Below are 24106 nucleotides of genomic sequence, written 5' to 3' on the forward strand. Positions count from 1 at the left end.
TTTAAACTCCGGCTGTAGATTACTGACAGAAAAATAGGAAAAATTAGTTTGACCTTAACCCCTTAACTCCCACCTGAACCGAGCACATTTTCTCCAGTTTGGCTTTACCCCAATCCAAAAGCTTCTGGAAAAAAGGTGAGAAAATAGCAACAAAACTGAGACGAAAACAATGATGGAAATGTGGTAAAAAAGTGAGAAAACATTGACAAAAAAACTGACAAACAAAAAAAAAAAACTGACAAAAATGTAACAAAAAATTGAGCAAAAAAAAATGACAGAAAAGTGACAAAAATTGATGAAAAAATGACAAAAATATGACAAAGAATGGACCAAAAAAATGGACAAATTTGAAGAAAAAAATAAATAAAATGACATAAAATTGACAAAAAATTGACAAAAAATTGACAAAAAAATGAAGAAAAAGTGGCAAAAATGTCACAAAAATTGACAAAAAAAATGACAAAAATGTGACAAAAAATGGACCAAAAAAATGACGAAAAAATAATGAAAAAGTGGCAAAAATGTCACAAAAAAGGGACAAAAAATGACAAAAAAACGGACAAAAAATTGACAAAAATGTCACAAAAAAGGGACAAAAAAAGACAAAAAAAAAGTAAAAAAAATAAAAAAAGAGACAAAAAATGATGAAAAAATGATGAAAAAATGAACATGTGACAAAAAATTTACTATTTGAAAAAAAAAAAAAATACTAAAAAGTTGAAACCCTCCCCAAAAATTATGGAAAAAAATCTGATGACGTGCGGAAAAAGATCCATTTAGATGAGTTTTGTAGATCTTATCTTTCAAATGAGGCGTTACACTGCCCTACAGGATTTGGGTAAAGCTGAACTGGAGAAAATGCTCTTGGTTCAGGCGGGAGTTAAGAGGTTAAAGAATGATTTCAGTTTCTTTAATGTTTCTTCAGGACGAGTTCCTCTCGGCTCAGGACGCTCTGCCGCAGAAAACCACCATCAAACTCGGCCCAGAGCCCAGGTACAGAGCCCCCTACTGTACTGACACACAACTACACCACATTTTTATCACATTTTTGTCATTTTTTTCTCAAATTTTTGTCATTTTTTTTGTCATTTTTTAATCATTTTTTTGTCACATTTTTATCAAATCTTTGTCACTTTTTGTCATTTTTTGGTCATTTTTTCCATCTTTTTTTTGCCACATTTTTATCATTTTTTGTCACATTTTTATCAAATTTTTGTCACATTTTTGTCACATTTTTGTCATTTTTTTGTCAAAATTTGATAAAAATGTGACAAAAATTTGATAAAAATATGACAAAAAAATGACAAAAATGTGACAAAAATGTGACAAAAATGACAAAAAAATGACAAAAATTTGATACAAATATGACAAAAAAATGACAAACAAAATGATAAAAAAATGACAAACAAAATGACAAAAAAATGACAAAAAAATGACAAAAATGTGACAAAAATTTGATAAAAAATATGACAAAAAAATGACAAAAATGTGACAAAAATGTGACAAAAATGTGACAAAAAAATGACAAAAAATGACAAAAATTTGATACAAATATGACAAAAAAATGACAAACAAAATGATAAAAAAATGACAAACAAAATGACAAAAAAATGACAAAAAAATGACAAAAATGTGACAAAAATTTGATAAAAATATGACAAAAATGACAAAAATGTGACAAAAAAATGACAAAAAATGACAAACATTTGATACAAATATGACAAAAAAATGACCAAAAAAATGACAAAAAATGTGACAAAAATTTGATACAAATATGACAAAAAAATGACAAAAAAATGACAAAAAAATGACAAAAAAATGACAAAAATATGACAAAAATGTGACAAAAAAATGACAAAAATGTGACAAAAAATGACAAAAATGTGACAAAAAATGACAAAAAGTGACAAAAATTTGATAAAAATATGACAAAAAAATGACAACAATTTGATACAAATATGACAAAAAAAATGACAAAAAATGACAAAAAATTTATACAAATATGACAAAAAAAGACCAAAAAAAGACAAAAATGTGACAAAAATGTGACAAAAAAATGACAAAAAAATGACAAAAAAATTTGTTACAAATATGACAAAAAAATGACAAAAAAAAAGATAAAAATGTGACAAAAAAATTACAAAAAAGTGACAAAAATGTGACCCAGGTACAGCGCCCCCTACTGCACAGACACACAACTACACTCAGGTGCAGGCTGGTGTTTGTGTAAAACATGCACAATAGGATGAACCCTGTGGTTTCCCAGGCTGGTGGTTGTGTACAACTCGCTCGAGCAGCGCCGCACCACCGTCGTCACCGTCACCGTGGATACGCCGGACGCCGTGGTCGTGGAGGCGGAGAGCGGTCGACCAATCGCGGCCCAGATCTCCGTAGTGTGGGAGGAGCCAACGCGCGCCTCCACCACCACCTTCCAGGTAACGCCAGCCCCCCGCTGTGGCCTCCAGGGGGCGCTGCTTTCACTCAGTGTTCTCTACATTTTGCCTTGGTGTCAGGTTTGATCTTATTATTCAGTTTTATTACATTTTTCCTGATTTTCTACTGTTTGTTCATATTTATTTGTGTTTTTTTCCCTCTTTCTCCCTTTTTTTTCTCCTCTTCTGCAGCTGTCGTTCATCGTGGACGTGCCGCCGCTCTCCCTCTCGCTTTACCATGTGACCAGATCCTCTTCAGGCTCCGCCCCTCGCTCCGAGTACCGCGTCTCGGCGCCGGACGTCCGAGCCGAAGGTTTCTCCGTGAGCCCGGTCCAGACGCAGGAGCAACTGAAGATTAGCAACGAGCACCTGGAGGTGTCCGGCGACGCCCCCTCCGGACTCATGCAGGTGAGGCCACGCCCCCTCCGGACTCATGCAGGTGAGGCCACGCCCCCTCCGGACTCATACAGGTGAGGCCACGCCCCCTCTGGACTCATACAGGTGAGGCCACGCCCCTTTCAGACTCATGCAGGTGAGGCCACGCCCCCTCCGGACTCATGTAGGTGAGGCCACGCCCCCTCCGGACTCATACAGGTGAGGCCACGCCCCTTTCAGACTCATGCAGGTGAGGCCACGCCCTCTACGGACTCATGAAGGTGAGGCCACGCCCCCTCCGGACTCATGCAGGTGAGGCCACGCCCCCTCCGGACTCATGTAGGTGAGGCCACGCCCTCTCCGGACTAATGCAGGTGAGGCCACGCCCCCTCCAGACTCATGCAGGTGAGGCCACGCCCTCTCCAGACTCATGCAGGTGAGGCCACGCCCCCTCCGGACTCATGTAGGTGAGGCCACGCCCTCTCCGGACTCATGCAGGTGAGGCCACGCCCCCTCCGGAGTCATGTAGGTGAGGCCACGCCCCCTCCAGACTCATGTAGGTGAGGCCACGCCCCCTCCAGACTCATGCAGGTGAGGCCACGCCCTCTCCGGACTCATGTAGGTGAGGCCACGCCCTCTCCGGACTCATGTAGGTGAGGCCACGCCCCCTCCGGAGTCATGTAGGTGAGGCCACGCCCTCTCCGGACTCATGCAGGTGAGGCCACGCCCCCTCCGGAGTCATGTAGGTGAGGCCACGCCCTCTCCGGAGTCATGTAGGTGAGGCCACGCCCTCTCCGGACTCATGTAGGTGAGGCCACGCCCACTCCGGACTCATGTAGGTCAGGTTTAAAGCGAACTGGAACAAAAAAAATCGTTATTATATTGTAGTTAAATAGGAATAATCAGGGAAAACAGGCCAAAACAAATGGAAGCGGCTCGGCTAATGCTAACGTTAGCGACACTGTCCAAACGCTGCTCCTTTCTTCTTTCTGCACAAGTGTGTTTTCACCTGTGTCTCCTCCTCACCTGCGCAGAAGCTCCGCCTCCACTCCGGGCAGGTGCGACAGGTGCAGGTGCAGTTCCTGTGGTACGGCACGAGGAACGACCGCCGCGACAAGAGCGGAGCTTATCTGTTCCTACCGGGAGACGAGGGCGAGCAGGTGAGCGTCACCTCTGACTATCTTTGTTTTTTATTATATTTATGTTTTTAAATTAAATTTCCCCAATTTTCTAAAATGTTTTTTTTCTGTAACTATTATTATTATTTTATTTATTTTTTATTATTATTAATATATATATATATTTTATTTTTATTTTATTTATTTATTTATTTATTTATTCATTTATTTATTTATTTATTTTTAATTATTTTTAATTATTTTTAATTATTATTTATTTTATTTATTTTATTTATTTTATTTATATTTATTTTATTTATTTTATTTTATTTATTTATTTTATTTATTTTATTTATTTTATTTATTTTATTTTATTTTATTTATTTTATTTATTTTATTTATTTTATTTATTTTATTTATTTTATTTATTTTATTTATTTATTTATTTTATTTATTGTATTTTTATTTATTTTATTTATTTTATTTATTTTATTTATTTTATTTATTTCATTTATTTTACTTATTCTATTTTTATTTATTTTTATTTATTTATTTATTTATTTATTTATTTTTTTATTCTATCGTCATTTATCTCTTTTTTACTTTTATTTTGTCACTTTTTTTGTTGGTGGATTTACTTCTTATTCCTTTCTGTTCTTTTTTCTTTTGTAAATTTGTCCTTATTTTTTCCTCTGTTTTTCCGCCTACTTTTTGTTCCTTTTGTCTTTTCTTTTTCTATTTATGTATTTATTTTTAACTGAATAAAGCATTTTTTGTATTATTTTTGTCAATTCATTGTCAAATTATTGTTTCTTTTGTGCCTTTTCTGTCATTTTCTCGTCAATATTTTGTAAATGTTTTAACTTCTATGACATCGTCGTTGATCGGAGAGCTCTGATTGGTTGACTGTCTCCCCGCAGCCGTACACTTGGTCGGCGCCGCCGGTGGTGAGGGTTTCCGTGGGCCCGGTTTTCTCTGACATCACTTCCTGTTTCCCACACGTCACTCACAGGGTCCGGCTCTTTCACATTAAAGGTCAGGCTCTTGTTTTGAAGACACCGGATCCAGGGCTTTCACTGTTAAACTTTACTGTTAAACGTGTGTTGCTCCAGGGCACGAGGGCCGGTCGCTGCAGATCCAGAACACGGTGGACATCCGGTCGGAGTTCAACCGGGAGCTCGTGATGCGGCTCGTCACCGACGTCGCCAACGGCAACCGCTTCTCCACCGACATCAACGGCTTCCAGGTCAGACCCGGGAGACGGAAAACGACTTTATTTGTCAATTGTTTTGTGTTTTTTTTACTTTTTTTTCCAATTCTTTAGGATGGTTTTATTTTGTGACTTATTAGTTACACAGATTTGCTCAGGTTTTGAGTTAAAGGCGTTTAAATGAATAATGTGATCAAGGTTCGTCCATGAATCGGCCGCTCGGTCATTTGGCGATTGATGTTAATTCATTTACTTGTAATATCTGAAAGAAACATGGCGTAAAAGATGAAAAAAAAGATGTGCAAATTTACATTATCCAGTTAACCTCTTAACTCCCGCCTGAACCGAGAAGATCTTTTTCCTCACGTCATCAGATTTTTTTTCTTTTTTTGTTGGGTATTCAACTCATTTTTGTAACTTTTTTGTCATTTTTTAGTCATTTTTTTGTCATTTTTTTGTCACTTTTTTGTCACATTTTTTGTCACATTTTTGTCACATTTTTGTCATATTTTGTCATTTTTTTGTCACATTTTTGTCACTTTTTTGTCATTTTTTAATCACAGTTTTTGTCAAATTTCTGTCATTTTTTTGTAATTTTTTTGGTCACATTTTTGTCATTTTTTGTCATTTTTTTGTCACATTTTTGTCATTTTTTGTCATTTTTTAATCACATTTTTTGTCAAATTTCTGTCATTTTTTTGTAATTTTTTTGGTCACATTTTTGTCATTTTTTGTCATTTTTTTGTCACATTTTTGTCATTTTTTGTCATTTTTTAATCAAATTTTTGTCACATTTTTGTCATTTTTTGGTCATTTTTTTGTTATTTTTTGTCATTTTTTTGTAATTTTTTGTCACATATTTGTCATATTTTTGTCATTTTTTTGTCACATTTTGTCATTTTTTGTCACATTTTTTGTCATTTTTTTATCAAATTTTTGTCACATTTTTGTCATTTTTTTGTCATATTTTTATCAAATTTTGGTTATTTTTTTGTAATTTTTTTGGTCACATTTTTGTCATTTTTTGTCACATTTTTGTCATTTTTTTGTCACATTTTTGTCATTTTTTTGTCATTTTTTGTCACATTTTTGTCATTTTTTTGTCACATTTTTGTCATTTTTTTGTCACATTTTTGTCATTTTTTTTTCTTTTTTTTGTTGTCATTTTTTGGTCATTTTTTGGTCAATTTCTTGTGACATTTTGGTGACATTTTTGCCACTTTTTCATCAATTTTTCCTCACTTTTTTGTCACATTTCCATCATTGTAAACAACATCCCCGTTTGTCTGTCCAGATGCTGCAGAGACGGACTCTGAGTAAGATCCCTCTCCAGGCGAACTTCTACCCCATGACCTCCGCCGCCTTCATCCAGGACCAGGCCCGTCCCGGGACGCGGCTCACGCTGCTGTCGGCCCAGAGCCAGGCCGTGGCGGCGCTGAAGCCCGGTACGCATCAGAACGCACTGGGTCTGCAGACGCACAGGTTCTCGTTTCTGAACCGTGGTCCTTTTCTGCAGGACATCTGGAGCTGGTGCTGGACCGTCGGCTGCAGCAGGACGACAATCGCGGCCTGGGACAAGGAGTGACCGACAACAAGAGGACAGAGAGTCTATATCACCTTCTACTGGAGGTACAGACCAGAAACCCTCCTGTAACTCACTCTAAACCCGACTACAACACCTGACTAACACTAAACAAGAGGACAGAGAGTCTATATCACCTTCTACTGGAGGTACAGACCAGAAACCCTCCTGTAACTCACTCTAAACCCGACTACAACACCTGACTAACACTAAACAAGAGGACAGAGAGTCTATATCACCTTCTACTGGAGGTACAGACCAGAAACCCTCCTGTAGCTCACTCTAAACCCGACTACAACACCTGACTAACACTAAACAAGAGGACAGAGAGTCTATATCACCTTCTACTGGAGGTACAGACCAGAAACCCTCCTGTAGCTCACTCTAAACCCGACTACAACACCTGACTGACACTAAACAAGAGGACAGAGAGTCTATATCACCTTCTACTGGAGGTACAGACCAGAAACCCTCCTGTAACTCACTCTAAACCCGACTACAACACCTGACTAACACTAAACAAGAGGACAGAGAGTCTATATCACCTTCTACTGGAGGTACAGACCAGAAACCCTCCTGTAGCTCACTCTAAACCCGACTACAACACCTGACTAACACTAAACAAGAGGACAGAGAGTCTATATCACCTTCTACTGGAGGTACAGACCAGAAACCCTCCTGTAGCTCACTCTAAACCCGACTACAACACCTGACTAACACTAAACAAGAGGACAGAGAGTCTATATCACCTTCTACTGGAGGTACAGACCAGAAACCCTCCTGTAGCTCACTCTAAACCCGACTACAACACCTGACTGACACTGAACAAGAGGACAGAGAGTCTATATCACCTTCTACTGGAGGTACAGACCAGAAACCCTCCTGTAGCTCACTCTAAACCCGACTACAACATCTGACTGACACTAAACAAGAGGACAGAGAGTCTATATCACCTTCTACTGGAGGTACAGACCAGAAACCCTCCTGTAACTCACTCTAAACCCGACTACAACACCTGACTAACACTAAACAAGAGGACAGAGAGTCTATATCACCTTCTACTGGAGGTACATGTCAGTTATTAGTCAGATTTGCTCGTGGGATTTTGGATCTTGTTAAGTTTTGGAATAAAGTAGAGAAAATTAGTAAAAAATCCTCCTTCCCGTCAAGAATTGGATTGAATTTAACCTCTTAACTCCCACCTGAACATGTTTTCTCCTGTTCTCCAAATCTAAAAGCTTCTTCAAAATGGCGACAAAAAACGAGAAGAAAATGAGGATGTAAATTGACAAAAATGACAATTTTTGTCAATTTACATCTGTCAAAATTTTTAAATTTTAAAATGTACAAAATGTACAATTTACATTTGTCCATTTTTTTGAGATTTTCTACTCCAAAAAAGACAAAAATCCAGCAAAAAAGTCACAAAAATCCGCAAAAAAGTCACAAAAATCCGCAAAAAAGTCACAAAAATCCAGCAAAAAAATATGGAAGCCCGTTTCCGCCATGTTAAAAAATAAAAGCCCAACGGGAAGTCGAAATTACGAGATTTAAAGTCATAATTTCGTGTTTAAAACACAAAATTTCGAGTTTAAATCTCGTAATTTCAAGTTTAAATCTCAAAATTAATTTTTAGATTTAAACTCGTAATTACGAGTTTTTAAGATCCGTAATCATAGACGTCAGCCCTATTTTACTTTGAAAATCCGGATGTTGTTGCCGTTCTCTTTCCTGTCTGATGCGTCTGAACTGTGGAGCTTGATCTGGCAGAGCCGTGTCTTGGAATCGTATCATGCCTGAAAAACAACTGCTAGTTTGGGGCAAACTCGTGCCTCTTTGCCCCTGCCATGTCCTATGGATAAAACAAAGTCTGCAATTAACCACTAAGGCGTCAATCCCGACCCAGTGTTTGATAATCTTCAAGGCTGCATTATGTGGTTACGGCTTTATTGACGTGTTTAGTGTAAAATACTGAATTCCACAAGATCCATTATTGGAGCTGATGCTAGAGCTGCTAAGAGGCTAGTTAGCTCCGGGTGCTAAGCAATCGGCTACGGCCAATTTTACATGAAGTGTGAGTAATAAACCAGCCCGGCTCAGTGTGTGATCGTTGTTAAAGGGATGCTTTATGTAGACAGTGTTAAAGGGATGCTTTATGTAGACGGTGTTAAAGGGATGCTTTATGTAGACGGTGTTAAAGGGATGCTTTATGTAGATGGTGTTAAAGGGATGCTTTATGTAGATGGTGTTAAAGGGATGCTTTATGTAGACGGTGTTAAAGGGATGCTTTATGTAGACGGTGTTAAAGGGATGGTTTATGTAGACGGTGTTAAAGGGATGCTTTATGTAGATGGTGTTAAAGGGATGCTTTATGTAGACGGTGTTAAAGGGATGCTTTATGTAGACGGTGTTAAAGGGATGCTTTATGTAGACGGTGTTAAAGGGATGCTTCATGTAGACGGTGTTAAAGTGATGCTTTATGTAGACGGTGTTAAAGGGATGGTTTATGTAGACGGTGTTAAAGTGATGCTTTATGTAGACGGTGTTAAAGTGATGCTTTATGTAGACGGTGTTAAAGGGATGTTTTATGTAGACGGTGTTAAAGGGATGGTTTATGTAGACGGTGTTAAAGGGATGCTTTATGTAGACGGTGTTAAAGGGATGCTTTATGTAGACGGTGTTAAAGGGATGCTTCATGTAGACGGTGTTAAAGGGATGCTTTATGTAGACGGTGTTAAAGGGATGCTTTATGTAGACGGTGTTAAAGGGATGTTTTATGTAGACGGTGTTAAAGGGATGCTTTATGTAGACGGTGTTAAAGGGATGCTTTATGTAGACGGTGTTAAAGGGATGCTTTATGTAGACGGTGTTAAAGGGATGCTTTATGTAGACGGTGTTAAAGGGATGCTTTATGTAGACGGTGTTAAAGGGATGCTTTATGTAGACGGTGTTAAAGGGATGCTTTATGTAGACGGTGTTAAAGGGATGCTTTATGTAGACGGTGTTAAAGGGATGGTTTATGTAGACGGTGTTAAAGGGATGCTTTATGTAGACGGTGTTAAAGGGATGCTTTATGTAGACGGTGTTAAAGGGATGCTTTATGTAGACGGTGTTAAAGGGATGCTTTATGTAGACAGTGTTAAAGGGATGCTTTATGTAGACGGTGTTAAAGGGATGCTTTATGTAGACGGTGTTAAAGGGATGGTTTATGTAGACGGTGTTAAAGGGATGGTTTATGTAGACGGTGTTAAAGGGATGCTTTATGTAGACGGTGTTAAAGGGATGCTTTATGTAGACAGTGTTAAAGGGATGCTTTATGTAGACGGTGTTAAAGGGATGCTTTATGTAGACGGTGTTAAAGGGATGCTTTATGTAGACGGTGTTAAAGGGATGCTTTATGTAGACAGTGTTAAAGGGATGCTTTATGTAGACGGTGTTAAAGGGATGCTTTATGTAGACGGTGTTAAAGGGATGCTTTATGTAGACAGTGTTAAAGGGATGCTTTATGTAGACGGTGTTAAAGGGATGCTTTATGTAGACGGTGTTAAAGGGATGGTTTATGTAGACGGTGTTAAAGGGATCCTTTATGTAGACGGTGTTAAAGGGATGTTTTATGTAGACGGTGTTAAAGGGATGCTTTATGTAGACGGTGTTAAAGGGATGCTTTATGTAGACGGTGTTAAAGGGATGCTTTATGTAGACGTGTTAAAGTGATGCTTTATGTAGACGTGTTAAAGTGATGCTTTATGTAGACGGTGTTAAAGGGATGCTTTATGTAGACGTGTTAAAGGGATGGTTTATGTAGACGGTGTTAAAGGGATGCTTTATGTAGACGGTGTTAAAGGGATGCTTTATGTAGACGGTGTTAAAGGGATCCTTTATGTAGACGGTGTTAAAGTGATGCTTTATGTAGACGGTGTTAAAGGGATGCTTTATGTAGACGGTGTTAAAGGGATGCTTTATGTAGACGGTGGTTTTATTGACTTTATTCAGGCATATTTCCCATTTTCACATGATCATGATCATCCGAAGTTCATGGAAGTTCATGATGCTACAATCGTAGCATTAGCTTTGGGAATGCCCTGCATCATCAAGGCCTGAACACATTCCTGTCGTGGATACAGACATTTTTAATAAGTTTTCTTGTCACTGCTTTTAATCCCGGGTGTTGAGGTAAAATAAACACTCCTGTGTGTCTTTGCAAAAGTCCCAGAGTTTCTGTAGCTCCGGTTCACAACACGATAAAGCTAATCCTCCATGACTGTTTGTTTACATCTGCACCAGTGGTTCCGCTGTCCCGCCGTACCCACGTCTATGATCACGGATCTGAAAAACTCCAAATTACGAGTTTAAATCTCGAAATTTTGACTTCCTTTATTTTTTTAACATGGCGGAAACGGGCTTCCATCAAAAAATGACAAAAATCCAGCAAAAAAAATGGCAAAAATCCAGCAAAAAAGTGACAAAAACACATAAGGGAAATAAATGTGGTTTTGGTGGGTGGTAACAGGTTAAGTTTACGTTTGTCTCCTTCAGGAAGGGGGCGGGCCCTGGGGCTCTCACCTGTCGCTGCTCTCTCACCTGAGCTCGCTGTCCTTGGCTCACCCCCCCATCACCATGGCGACGCCCGACCCCGCCGCGCCGAAGCTCCGCCCCTTCGCGGCGCTGGGCTCCTCCCTCCCGTGCGACCTGCACCTGCTCACGCTGCGGACGCTGGAGAGCGAGGAGGGGGCGGGGCGTCCGTCACACGAGGCGGCGCTGCTGCTGCACAGGAAGGGCTTCGACTGCGGCTCCGCCCCCCAGCCACCGCCACAGTGCACGTGGAGCGCGCACGAGGAGGTACGTGCACGCGCCTGCTCACGCTCACTCACCTGAAAAGAACGAAATCCAGCAAAAAATAAGGCAAAAATCCAGCAAAAAAAAAGACAAAAATCCAGCCAAAAAAGACAAAAAATCTGCAAAAAAAGTGACAAAAAGTTACAATAATCCAAGAAAAAAGTCACAAAAATCCAGCAAAAAAAAAGACAAAAATCCAGCAAAAAAATGACAGAAATTCAGCAAAAAAATTACAAAAATCCAGCAAAAAAATGACAAAAATCCAGCAAAAAAAAGACAAAAATCCAGCAAAAAAGTGACAGAAATTCAGCAAAAAAAAGACAAAAATCTAGTAAAAAAAAGAAAAAAATCCTGTAAAAAATGTTAAACATCCTGTAAAAAAACGACAAAAATGTAGCAAAAAAAATGACAAAAAAACAGCAAAAATGACAAAAATCCATAAAAAAAAAGACAAAAATCCATCAAAAAAAGACAAAAATCCAGCAAAAAAAGTCACAAAAATCCATCAAAAAAGAGACAAAAATCCATCAAAAAAGTGACAAAAATCCAGCAAAAAAAGACAAAAATCCAGCAAAAAAGTCACAAAAATCCAGCCAAAAAAAAGACAAAAATCCAGCAAAAAAAGTGACAAAAATCCACAAAAAAAAGACAAAAATCCACCAAAAATGTGACAAAAAGTTACAATAATCCAAGAAAAAAGTCACAAAAATCCAGCAAAAAAAAAGACAAAAATCTGGTAAAAAATGTTAAACATCCTGTAAAAAAACGACAAAAATGTAGCAAAAAAATGACAAAAAAACAGCAAAAAATTGACAAAAAAACAGCAAAAAAGTGACAAAAATCCAGCAAAAAAAGTCACAAAAATCCAGCAAAAAATTGACAAAAATCAGCAAAAAAATGACAAAAATGTGACAAAAATCCAGCAAAAAAGTCACAAAAATCCAGCAAAAAAGTCACAAAAATCAGCAAAAAAATGAGAAAAATGTGACAAAAATCCAGCAAAAAAAGACAAAAATCCAGCAAAAAAAATGACAAAAATCCAGTAAAAAAAATGACACCTCACTCACGGTTTGAAACATTCTCCTGTTGTACACGTTTTAGGTGGACCTCTCCGGGCTGTGGGCGGGGCTGAAGCTGCGCCGGCTCCGCCCCTCCGGACTCACCCTGCTGCGACTGGACGACGCGCCGGAGTCCGCCCGGAAACAGGAGAAAATCCCTCCCATGGAAATCAGGGCTTTCCGGGCGGAGCTGGGCTGAGCTGGGCTGAGCGGCCAATCAGGGAACAGGAGCGCTCAGGGAGGACCAATCAGGGAACAGGAGCGCTCAGGGAGGACCAATCAGGGATCAGGAGCGCTCAGGGAGGACCAATCAGGGAACAGGAGCGCTCAGGGAGGACCAATCAGGGGACAGGAGCGCTCAGGGAGGACCAATCAGGGATCAGCAGCGCTCAGGGGTGGGCGGGCACTTCTGGATTTGAATGTGAAATCAGTTTTTTCCCATAGACTTTTATAATGTGAATAATGAGCATCTTCTTTTTATGATTGTTTTTAAGGCGGACATTTTGACGGCTCCACAGCTTCCTGATATTGTACATTTTTGATGTGTGAAGAAATGTGGAGGGGATTGAGTTTAATAATCGTTATGGAGGAAGTCCCCACTCGGGCATTAACGACCGCAGCACTAGTCGACCTAAAGAGTTACTAACCCCCCCTTTCCAGAGCCGCAGATTTGAAAAACTCAACAGAAAAGGGGCGTTGCCTGGAGGACTAAGGGGTGGGAGGGGCCTGGGTCTGTGATTGACAGGCTTGAGGCTTCTGACGCATGATAGACGATCGTAAACCACACCTCTCCTATGAGGAAATGAATTGGTGTCCCCAGACTAAATATGGTGTTAGCCAGGCTACTCTCGCTCATAGACTGTAAAAAATAATGGACGTCTCCTCCTCACTCCTCCCCGTTTACCATAATGACCTCACTCATGGAGGATTTACAGACTCCTCCTCCCCAGCTCTGACGAAGCATGTTCCTAAAAAGGGCATAAGGGCGGGATCTTCACCGTAGACTCCGCCCTTGCGTGACGTGTAGCTCGCGCTGCTCCAATGCTAACAGTCCGAGCCTCATTAAGTACCAGATTTCAAACATTCTTCTTACGAAAACCAGCCTGGTTTCATAAATTGTGACTCAGCGCTATCTTAGGAGGAAGATCAGCCGAGTCTAGTGTTGAAACAATTGAAACAAGGCATTAAAGTTGTTTTTAAGGCGTCTAAACTCCAATGCTTTTCAATGGGGGCCTAGTGGTAATATGGAGCTACTACAGCAATGGCGGCCTCTAGTGTCGTGGGCATAAAGCAGAGCAGCCGGCGCCCATCGCTCTCGCTATTCCTTCTCCAACTCGCTGCGGGGGCGTGTGCGAGACTGGGCCGCTTTTTTTTTTTTTATTGAAAAAATATACAAATTAACACAAACAAGGCTCGAGGCTCAGGTGTGCAAGGCTTCAGTTTCCAGTGTAAACAAAAATACATAAAAATATAAAAATAAATAGTTTTACAGTGCAAATTCGTTACATAGAACTTTGGCATTTGTGCAATAATTCAAGGAGGTCACATAAGAGGACATTAGTGATTCAAATACAACAAGTTTTGGGTTTTTGGTTAAGGTACTTACAGCTATGGATATGATACTTTGCCATTACTAATATTAAATTCATACTAAAAGGTTTATTTGGGGGTAGGTTTTTTTGATAAATACCAAACAAAATATCTTTAAGGTTGAGTTGTAAATCTATGGTTCACAAACAGATCGATGTCTTTCCAAAATACTTGTGTGTAAGAACATTCCCAGAAAAGATGGCTAATCGATTCTTCAATACTATGACAAAATGAGGGTCAGCATTTAAACGATATTTGGATATTACACTGTTAACAGGAAAGCATCTGTGCAAAATCTTGATACAAACTTCACAAATCTTATTGGTAACAAAGAACTTTTTAGGTAAAAGCCACACAGAGTTCCATTCAATATCATTAAACAAATTGTCCCATACAAATACAGATGCTGGCTTTCTTATGGAATCTCTTATTATGAGCTCTCTAATACATTTGTTATTTGTATTGACATTTAAAAAGGACTGGGCCGCTTTTATAGCCCAGAGCGGCAGAGCCACTGACGTCAGGCTTCACCGCCTGCGCTAATGGTGGAGCCAAATTCAAAATTCAGATGTAGTAAATACATGTCGCCTGCAGATGGCGACTCACTGACGGTTTGCACTTCAGTGCCAAAATTATGACCAGGATGTGTAGACAACACTATTGGACACTCATTTATACCGTTTATCAGCAGAAAAAGGTGGATTTGAGGGTTTATCTTTAACTTTATTCTGCTGGAGCCACATCAGCGAAACATATTTCACAGTATTTGTGGTGCACTTTTCATCATACAATAAAGTTAAAGGTCCCGTTAGTTCCATCTCAGTCTCCTGACATCAGTGTCATTGAGCCACTGTGGGAAGATCTCAAAAATCCAGTTAAAAAAAAGACCAAAATCCAGCAAAAAAGTGACAAAAATTCAGCAAAAAAGTGACAAAAATCCAGTAAAAAAAATGACAAAAATCCAGCAAAAAAATGACAAAAATCCAGCAAAAAAAGTGACAAAAATCTAGTTAAATAAAGTGACAAAAATTCAGCAAAAAATGACAGAAATTCAGCAAAAAAATGACAAAAATCCAGTAAAAAAATGACAAAAAATCAGCAAAAAAGTCACAAAAATCCAGTCTGCTAACACCAAGGAAATGGAAATAAGCCACTATGTTGTAACTCAGAAAATAAGCCTCATTACTCACTAATATAACAATCGACCTTTACAAAATCAGCGTCGTTAATGCCCTGGTCCCCGTAAACGTCCACGTCTCCCTGGTCTAGTTCGGGGTCGAAGAGGAAAAGCCGCTGTTGAAGACACTGAAAACACGTGTGTGATTGTTCTGCTGAAGTGATTTTTGTTTTTAACGCGAGTGAATGTGAAGAAGTCGGAGCCACTGTTACAGACGCACTTCGGGGTTTCTCTGGTGGAGGTGATCGTTCTGTCTCTGCTGTTTATGTTTTATTACGACGTCTTTAAGCTGAATAAATCGTGTTGGAATCAGGGTTTGTTTGTGGTCGTTATGTCCGGCTGTCTGTGAGGGAGATTATGGGGAAATGAGATGGTGGGAGAGTTGTTTGTGCTTTGACAGCAATGGTAATGCAAACCTCTATTATTATTATAATAATAATAATAATGCATTGGTTTTATATAGCGCTTTTCTGGACACTCAAAGAGGCTTTACATTGCATTATTCATTCACTCCATACTCGGTGGTGGTAAGCTACTATTGTAGCCACAGCTGCCCTGGGGTCGACTGACGGAAGCGAGGCAACCAGTCTGCGCCATCGGCCCCTCCGACCACCACCAACCACTCACTCATTCACTACATTCTCCAGGCTTCCTGGTGTTACCAAACGGTCTCCCATCCAAGTACCGACCAGGCCCTTCCTGCTGAGCTTCCAAGGTCTGACGGGACTGGGCAAAGCAAAGGGGGTGTGGCCTTATCATTATCATTAACATTATTAGCCCAGAATTACAACATTTGATTTTCACACATTATTGACGCCAGTGTTGATCTTTTGTTTTGCTGCTGAAACAGGGAAGACCCTGACGGTACAAATGTTATGTTTTACTTTGTTATTGCATCTATAAACTAACATTATTAACCCTATGATTTCTCTCCTTTTCTTTACTGATCACAGCAATGGCCGTTACCACAATAAACATGTTATGTTGTTCATAAATATTGTCTCTGTCCCTTATTGAACAAATGATCTAATGAAGGCTCTGTCCAACAAAATACAATGAAAGGAGTAAAACATACAGTTTTCATTTCATAAAATAACCCAAATAATAGAACATGTAAACTATACATGTAACAGGTGAACAAAAAAGTGACGAAAAATTGATGAAAAAGTGGCAAAAACATCACAAAAATGTCACAAGAAATTGACGAAAAAATTGACGAGAAAATGACAAAAATGTGACAAAAAAATGATCAAAATGTGACAAAAAATTGACGAAAAAATGACAAAAATGTGACAAAAAATTGACGAAAAAATGACAAAAATTTGACATAAAATTTACGAAAAAATGACAAAAATTTGACCAAAAAATTGACAAAAATGTGATAAAAAATTGACCGAAAAATGACCAAAAAAAATCTGCCGTGAGGAAAAAGATCCTCTCGATTCAGGCGGGAGTTAAGAGGTTAAAAAGGCTTTCGAGAGCAAATAGAGCTGCCTCTCTGAATGCATGTTTCTTTTTACTGTCTGTTTTAGTTGCTGTCCACTGTAAAGCACTTTGTGACCTCAGTCTGTGCAAAGCGTTATATAAATAAAGATTACTTACTCACTTACAATGAAAGGAGTAAAACATACATTTTAATTTCATGAAATAACCCAAATATTAGTACATGTAAACTAAGCTACACGTCAACACATTCTAAACAACACAAAATAATCCCAACGATTCAACTGTAAAACATGAAATAAACACCCTTCAATCATACATTACAATCACCAGACACTATTTATCTGGAGGGCGGCGGTGGTGCGCATGCGCAGTGAAGCCGCCAGGAACGCAGAAGAAGAAGCGAGCGCTGCGTCACCCGGAAGTGGAGGTAAACATGGAGGAGCCGCGGTCCGCTGCCACCGAGGCGCTTCTGAAAGAGGGTAAAGCTCCGCTCCCACGCGCTCTCCGGGCCGCTCTGAGCCCCCCTTGTGATCTGTGTTCATGTTGTTTCTGATATTACTGCACTATAATATCTGTTACTTATGAATGAGCTCGGACTAAAGCTACGCCTGGGTTTGGTTTGAATTTAACAAGTATTCTGGATCAAAGACCTTCATTTGAAGCAGTCAGTCAATCAATGGGTTTGTTTAGCCCATTAAAAAACCTCAAAAATCCAGGGGGAAAACGGAGAAACCTCGGGGGGAACCACAGGAGGAGAGATCCACTCCCATGGACGGACAGGCTGTAGACCCAGGGCCGATGGGAGTCCAGGTTAGGGCTGCTCGATTATTGAAAAAGTAATAATCACGATTATTTTTGTCATAATTGAAATCACGATTATTCAAGCGATTATTTGTTGCCTTTAAAAAAATCCAAAGCAAAAAAGTGACAAAAATCCAGCAAAAAAAGACAAAAAAACATCAAAAAAATGACAAAAAAATGATAAAAAATCCATCAAAAAAATGACACAAATCCAGCAAAAAATTTATAAAAAATCCAGCAAAAAAGTGACAAAAATACAGCAAAAAATGATAAAAAATACAGCAAAAAAAGACAAAAATCCATCAAAAAAGTGACAAAAATCCCAAAATTAAAAATTAGAAAAAAATGTGGAAAATTAAAAAATAAATAAAAAGTTTTTGAAAAAAAATAAAAATAACATAATTGATTTTTTGCGATTATGCTAATTTTGTAATCGTTTACTGTTGTAATCGAAATCGTAATCGAATTTCGATTAATTGCACAGCCCTAGTCCAGGCTGTGGGTCAGAGCTTTACTTCAGGCAATATATACATTTTTTTACACCATTTTTTACATTAACATATGCAGCTTTTGCGACATTTTAACATGACATATATACTTGCCTATATACATAATGCTGTACATAAACTCGAAAAGGAGTTTATGTACAGCATTATGTACATAATGCTGTACATTATGTACAGCATTATGTACATAATGCTGTACATTATGTACAGCATAATGTACAGCATTATGCTGTTGGGAGGAAGTAAGAAAATCAAACGTCTTTCGCTCTGACCTTTTGAGGCTTTTTTCAGTGATGGTTTTCTGCACAACTGTCTTAAAGTCTCAGGGAGCCTTTGCAGGTGTTTGGATTCATTAGCCGATGAAAGGAGACACTTTGAGCTACAATATAATCCCTTTAACAATAATCTAATCTTCTGAGATGTTGAACTTGTGTTAATTACAAGCTGTGAGACAAAATCATCAGGCCTTTATTTGTATCATGTTGATGTTTATGGCTCGCCGCTTGTTAAAAACCCAAATAAAGCATAGATGGAGGGTGTGTGTGGTCTGGCTGAAAGGAAACATCCCGCTCTCTGGTTGCAGAATGGTACGTGGACTTCGTGGCGGAGGCGTTTGATGTGAAGGCCTACACGGCTCAGTCCATTCACCACGCGGTCATCAGTGAGCAGCTCGCCCGACTCGCCCAGGGCATCAGCCAGCTGGACAAGGAGCTGCACACACAGGTCCTGCTGAGAGAAACAGCTTCTTATTTCAATTCTGTCACAACTAGGTCTTTAACCAGGTCTTTAACTAGGTCTTTAACTAGGTCCTCAACTAGGTCCTCAACCAGGTCTTTAACTAGGTCTTTAACTAGGTCCTCAACTAGGTCTACAACTAGGTCTACAACTAGGTCTACAACTAGGTCCTCAACTAGGTCTACAACTAGGTCTACAACTAGGTCCTCAACTAGGTCTACAACTAGGTCTACAACTAGGTCCTCAACTAGGTCCTCAACTAGGTCTTTAACTAGGTCTACAACTAGGTCCTCAACTAGGTCCTCAACTAGGTCCTCAACTAGGTCCTCAACTAGGTCCTCAACTAGGTCCTCAACTAGGTCCTCAACTAGGTCCTCAACTAGGTCCTCAACTAGGTCCTCAACTAGGTCTACAACTAGGTCCTCAACTAGGTCTACAACTAGGTCTACAACTAGGTCCTCAACTAGGTCTACAACTAGGTCTACAACTAGGTCTACAACTAGGTCTACAACTAGGTCCTCAACTAGGTCCTCAACTAGGTCTTTAACTAGGTCTACAACTAGGTCCTCAACTAGGTCCTCAACTAGGTCCTCAACTAGGTCCTCAACTAGGTCCTCAACTAGGTCCTCAACTAGGTCCTCAACTAGGTCTACAACTAGGTCCTCAACTAGGTCCTCAACTAGGTCCTCAACTAGGTCCTCAACTAGGTCCTCAACTAGGTCCTCAACTAGGTCCTCAACTAGGTCCTCAACTAGGTCCTCAACTAGGTCCTCAACTAGGTCCTCAACTAGGTCTACAACTAGGTCCTCAACTAGGTCTACAACTAGGTCTACAACTAGGTCCTCAACTAGGTCCACAACTAGGTCTACAACTAGGTCCTCAACTAGGTCTACAACTAGGTCCTCAACTAGGTCCTCAACTAGGTCCTCAACTAGGTCCTCAACTAGGTCCTCAACTAGGTCCTCAACTAGGTCCACAACTAGGTCTACAACTAGGTCCTCAACTAGGTCCTCAACTAGGTCCACAACTAGGTCTACAACTAGGTCTACAACTAGGTCTACAACTAGGTCCTCAACTAGGTCCTCAACTAGGTCCTCAACTAGGTCTTTAACTAGGTCCTCAACTAGGTCCACAACTAGGTCCTCAACTAGGTCCTCAACTAGGTCCTCAACTAGGTCCTCAACTAGGTCTTTAACTAGGTCCTCAACTAGGTCTTTAACTAGGTCCTCAACTAGGTCTACAACTAGGTCTACAACTAGGTCTACAACTAGGTCCTCAACTAGGTCTACAACTAGGTCCTCAACTAGGTCCTCAACTAGGTCTACAACTAGGTCTACAACTAGGTCCTCAACTAGGTCTACAACTAGGTCCTCAACTAGGTCCTCAACTAGGTCTACAACTAGGTCTACAACTAGGTCCTCAACTAGGTCTACAACTAGGTCTACAACTAGGTCCTCAACTAGGTCTACAACTAGGTCTACAACTAGGTCTACAACTAGGTCTACAACTAGGTCCTCAACTAGGTCCTCAACTAGGTCTACAACTAGGTCTACAACTAGGTCCTCAACTAGGTCCTCAACTAGGTCTACAACTAGGTCCTCAACTAGGTCCTCAACTAGGTCCTCAACTAGGTCTACAACTAGGTCCTCAACTAGGTCTACAACTAGGTCCTCAACTAGGTCTACAACTAGGTCTACAACTAGGTCTACAACTAGGTCCTCAACTAGGTCCTCAACTAGGTCTACAACTAGGTCTACAACTAGGTCCTCAACTAGGTCCTCAACTAGGTCTACAACTAGGTCCTCAACTAGGTCCTCAACTAGGTCTACAACTAGGTCTACAACTAGGTCCTCAACTAGGTCCTCAACTAGGTCTACAACTAGGTCCTCAACTAGGTCCTCAACTAGGTCCTCAACTAGGTCTACAACTAGGTCCTCAACTAGGTCTACAACTAGGTCTACAACTAGGTCCTCAACTAGGTCTACAACTAGGTCCTCAACTAGGTCCTCAACTAGGTCCTCAACTAGGTCTACAACTAGGTCCTCAACTAGGTCTACAACTAGGTCTACAACTAGGTCCTCAACTAGGTCTACAACTAGGTCCTCAACTAGGTCCTCAACTAGGTCCTCAACTAGGTCCTCAACTAGGTCTTTAACTAGGTCTACAACTAGGTCTACAACTAGGTCCTCAACTAGGTCTACAACTAGGTCCTCAACTAGGTCCTCAACTAGGTCCTCAACTAGGTCCTCAACTAGGTCTTTAACTAGGTCCTCAACTAGGTCCTCAACTAGGTCCTCAACTAGGTCTACAACTAGGTCCTCAACTAGGTCTTTAACTAGGTCTTTAACTAGGTCCTCAACTAGGTCTTTAACTAGGTCTTTAACTAGGTCCTCAACTAGGTCTTTAACTAGGTCCTCAACTAGGTCTTTAACTAGGTCCTCAACTAGGTCCTCAACTAGGTCCTCAACTAGGTCTACAACTAGGTCCTCAACTAGGTCTTTAACTAGGTCTTTAACTAGGTCTTTAACTAGGTCCTCAACTAGGTCTTTAACTAGGTCCTCAACTAGGTCTTTAACTAGGTCCTCAACTAGGTCTTTAACTAGGTCTTTAACTAGGTCTTTAACTAGGTCCTCAACTAGGTCTTTAACTAGGTCTTTAACTAGGTCCTCAACTAGGTCTTTAACTAGGTCCTCAACTAGGTCTTTAACTAGGTCCTCAACTAGGTCCTCAACTAGGTCCTCAACTAGGTCCTCAACTAGGTCTTTAACTAGGTCCTCAACTAGGTCTTTAACTAGGTCCTCAACTAGGTCCTCAACTAGGTCCTCAACTAGGTCCTCAACTAGGTCTACAACTAGGTCCTCAACTAGGTCTTTAACTAGGTCCTCAACTAGGTCTTTAACTAGGTCCTCAACTAGGTCCTCAACTAGGTCTTTAACTAGGTCTACAACTAGGTCCTCAACTAGGTCTACAACTAGGTCTACAACTAGGTCTACAACTAGGTCCTCAACTAGGTCTTTAACTAGGTCCTCAACTAGGTCTTTAACTAGGTCCTCAACTAGGTCTTTAACTAGGTCCTCAACTAGGTCCTCAACTAGGTCTTTAACTAGGTCTACAACTAGGTCCTCAACTAGGTCTTTAACTAGGTCTACAACTAGGTCCTCAACTAGGTCTTTAACTAGGTCCTCAACTAGGTCTTTAACTAGGTCTACAACTAGGTCCTCAACTAGGTCCTCAACTAGGTCTACAACTAGGTCTACAACTAGGTCTACAACTAGGTCCTCAACTAGGTCTTTAACTAGGTCTACAACTAGGTCTACAACTAGGTCCTCAACTAGGTCTTTAACTAGGTCCTCAACTAGGTCTACAACTAGGTCCTCAACTAGGTCCTCAACTAGGTCCTCAACTAGGTCTTTAACTAGGTCTACAACTAGGTCCTCAACTAGGTCCTCAACTAGGTCCTCAACTAGGTCTTTAACTAGGTCTACAACTAGGTCTACAACTAGGTCCTCAACTAGGTCTTTAACTAGGTCTACAACTAGGTCTACAACTAGGTCCTCAACTAGGTCTACAACTAGGTCCTCAACTAGGTCTTTAACTAGGTCTACAACTAGGTCCTCAACTAGGTCTTTAACTAGGTCTACAACTAGGTCCTCAACTAGGTCTTTAACTAGGTCCTCAACTAGGTCTTTAACTAGGTCTACAACTAGGTCCTCAACTAGGTCCTCAACTAGGTCTACAACTAGGTCTACAACTAGGTCTACAACTAGGTCCTCAACTAGGTCTTTAACTAGGTCTACAACTAGGTCTACAACTAGGTCCTCAACTAGGTCTTTAACTAGGTCTACAACTAGGTCCTCAACTAGGTCCTCAACTAGGTCCTCAACTAGGTCTTTAACTAGGTCTACAACTAGGTCCTCAACTAGGTCCTCAACTAGGTCCTCAACTAGGTCCTCAACTAGGTCTTTAACTAGGTCTTTAACTAGGTCTACAACTAGGTCCTCAACTAGGTCCTCAACTAGGTCCTCAACTAGGTCCTCAACTAGGTCCTCAACTAGGTCCTCAACTAGGTCCTCAACTAGGTCCTCAACTAGGTCTTTAACTAGGTCTACAACTAGGTCCTCAACTAGGTCCTCAACTAGGTCCTCAACTAGGTCTTTAACTAGGTCTACAACTAGGTCCTCAACTAGGTCTTTAACTAGGTCTACAACTAGGTCCTCAACTAGGTCTTTAACTAGGTCCTCAACTAGGTCCTCAACTAGGTCTACAACTAGGTCCTCAACTAGGTCCTCAACTAGGTCTACAACTAGGTCACATTTACTACAGTGGAGCAGGAGGCGGGGGCAGACTGGCCGTATGTCCATTCGAGAAGAGCACAGAAGGGCCACCGGTTTCTCCTGAACTCCTTACCCCTTAACCGAGCTTTACCCAAATCTAAAAGCTGAGAAAATCAAAATAGCGACAAAAGCGAAACAGAAATGTGATGGAAAAGTGGCGAAAACACAACAGAAAAGTGACAAAAACGAGATGAAAACTCGATGCCAAAGCGAGGAAAAACGGACATAAACATGACAAGAAGAAAAGACAACGTGATAAAAAGTTACAATCGCTTTTGTAGGTCTTAGCTTTCAAATGCGGCGTTACACTGTTGGTCTACAGTCGCGAAGCTTTTAGATTCGGGTAAAGCCCAACTGGAGAAAATGCAGCTGATTCATGAACTTCGACAGACCTTTATACACTGCAAAAAGTGCCCTACTCAAAACAAGGAAAAACATCTTAAAATAAGACGTTTTGTCTTGTTTTAAGGATAAAACATTTTCTTGCTAAGAAGTCTTATTTCTAGAATATTTTTCTTATCCATAAAACAAGAAAGAAACACTAAATTTAAGCAAATAAACAGCTAGAATTAAGCAAAATGTCCTCAGAAAATGGAATCATTTAAGGAAAACATTCTTATTTAGTGAAAAATTGTGGATATTTTACTTAAATGTTGCTTGATTTAAGTAAAATGTTCTAAATTAAACACATTTTTGAGCAAAATGTTCTTAATAAATACTAATATTTAAGGAAAATACTGTCCGCACTCGGAGACCCGCCTCCATGATGTGGAGCCAGGCTGAGGGTCAGAATCACCTGCTGGAGGATTCACCTATTGTACATGTTTTTAGTGGTAGACACGGGGAGAACATGCTCCAAACAGAAAGGCCCCGTCCTGGTGGGAATCGAACCCGGGACCTTCGAGC

At 40.2% G+C, this 24106-nt stretch overlaps 2 protein-coding genes across 2 annotated transcripts in view; both read left to right on the plus strand.

Annotated features, from left to right (window-relative positions):
* Window positions 1–895: 895 nt before the first annotated feature.
* LOC306981577 (alpha-mannosidase 2-like) lies at window positions 896–12810 on the plus strand (the record flags this gene model as incomplete). The annotated part of the gene is made up of 10 exons (XM_079581185.1): window positions 896–993; window positions 2267–2435; window positions 2625–2840; window positions 3842–3967; window positions 4846–4960; window positions 5038–5171; window positions 6430–6580; window positions 6652–6764; window positions 11254–11556; window positions 12655–12810. 10 exons carry the CDS (start codon window positions 896–898, stop codon window positions 12808–12810), a joined length of 1581 nt encoding a protein of 526 aa, XP_079437311.1.
* Window positions 12811–17219: 4409 nt separating this feature from the next.
* The window catches only part of cog5 (component of oligomeric golgi complex 5), a 34253-nt gene continuing 27366 nt past the window's right edge, over window positions 17220–24106 (plus strand). Inside the window, exons 1-2 of the mRNA XM_079580915.1 lie at window positions 17220–17303; window positions 18715–18854. Of these exons, the coding sequence (XP_079437041.1) occupies window positions 17258–17303; window positions 18715–18854 (186 nt within the window). The 5' untranslated portion in view covers window positions 17220–17257. The remainder of the gene's footprint in view (window positions 17304–18714; window positions 18855–24106) is intronic.

Source organism: Gobius niger, assembly GCF_951799975.1.
Source record: "Gobius niger genome assembly, chromosome: 22".
In the NCBI taxonomy this organism is placed as follows: Eukaryota; Metazoa; Chordata; class Actinopteri; order Gobiiformes; family Gobiidae; genus Gobius; species Gobius niger.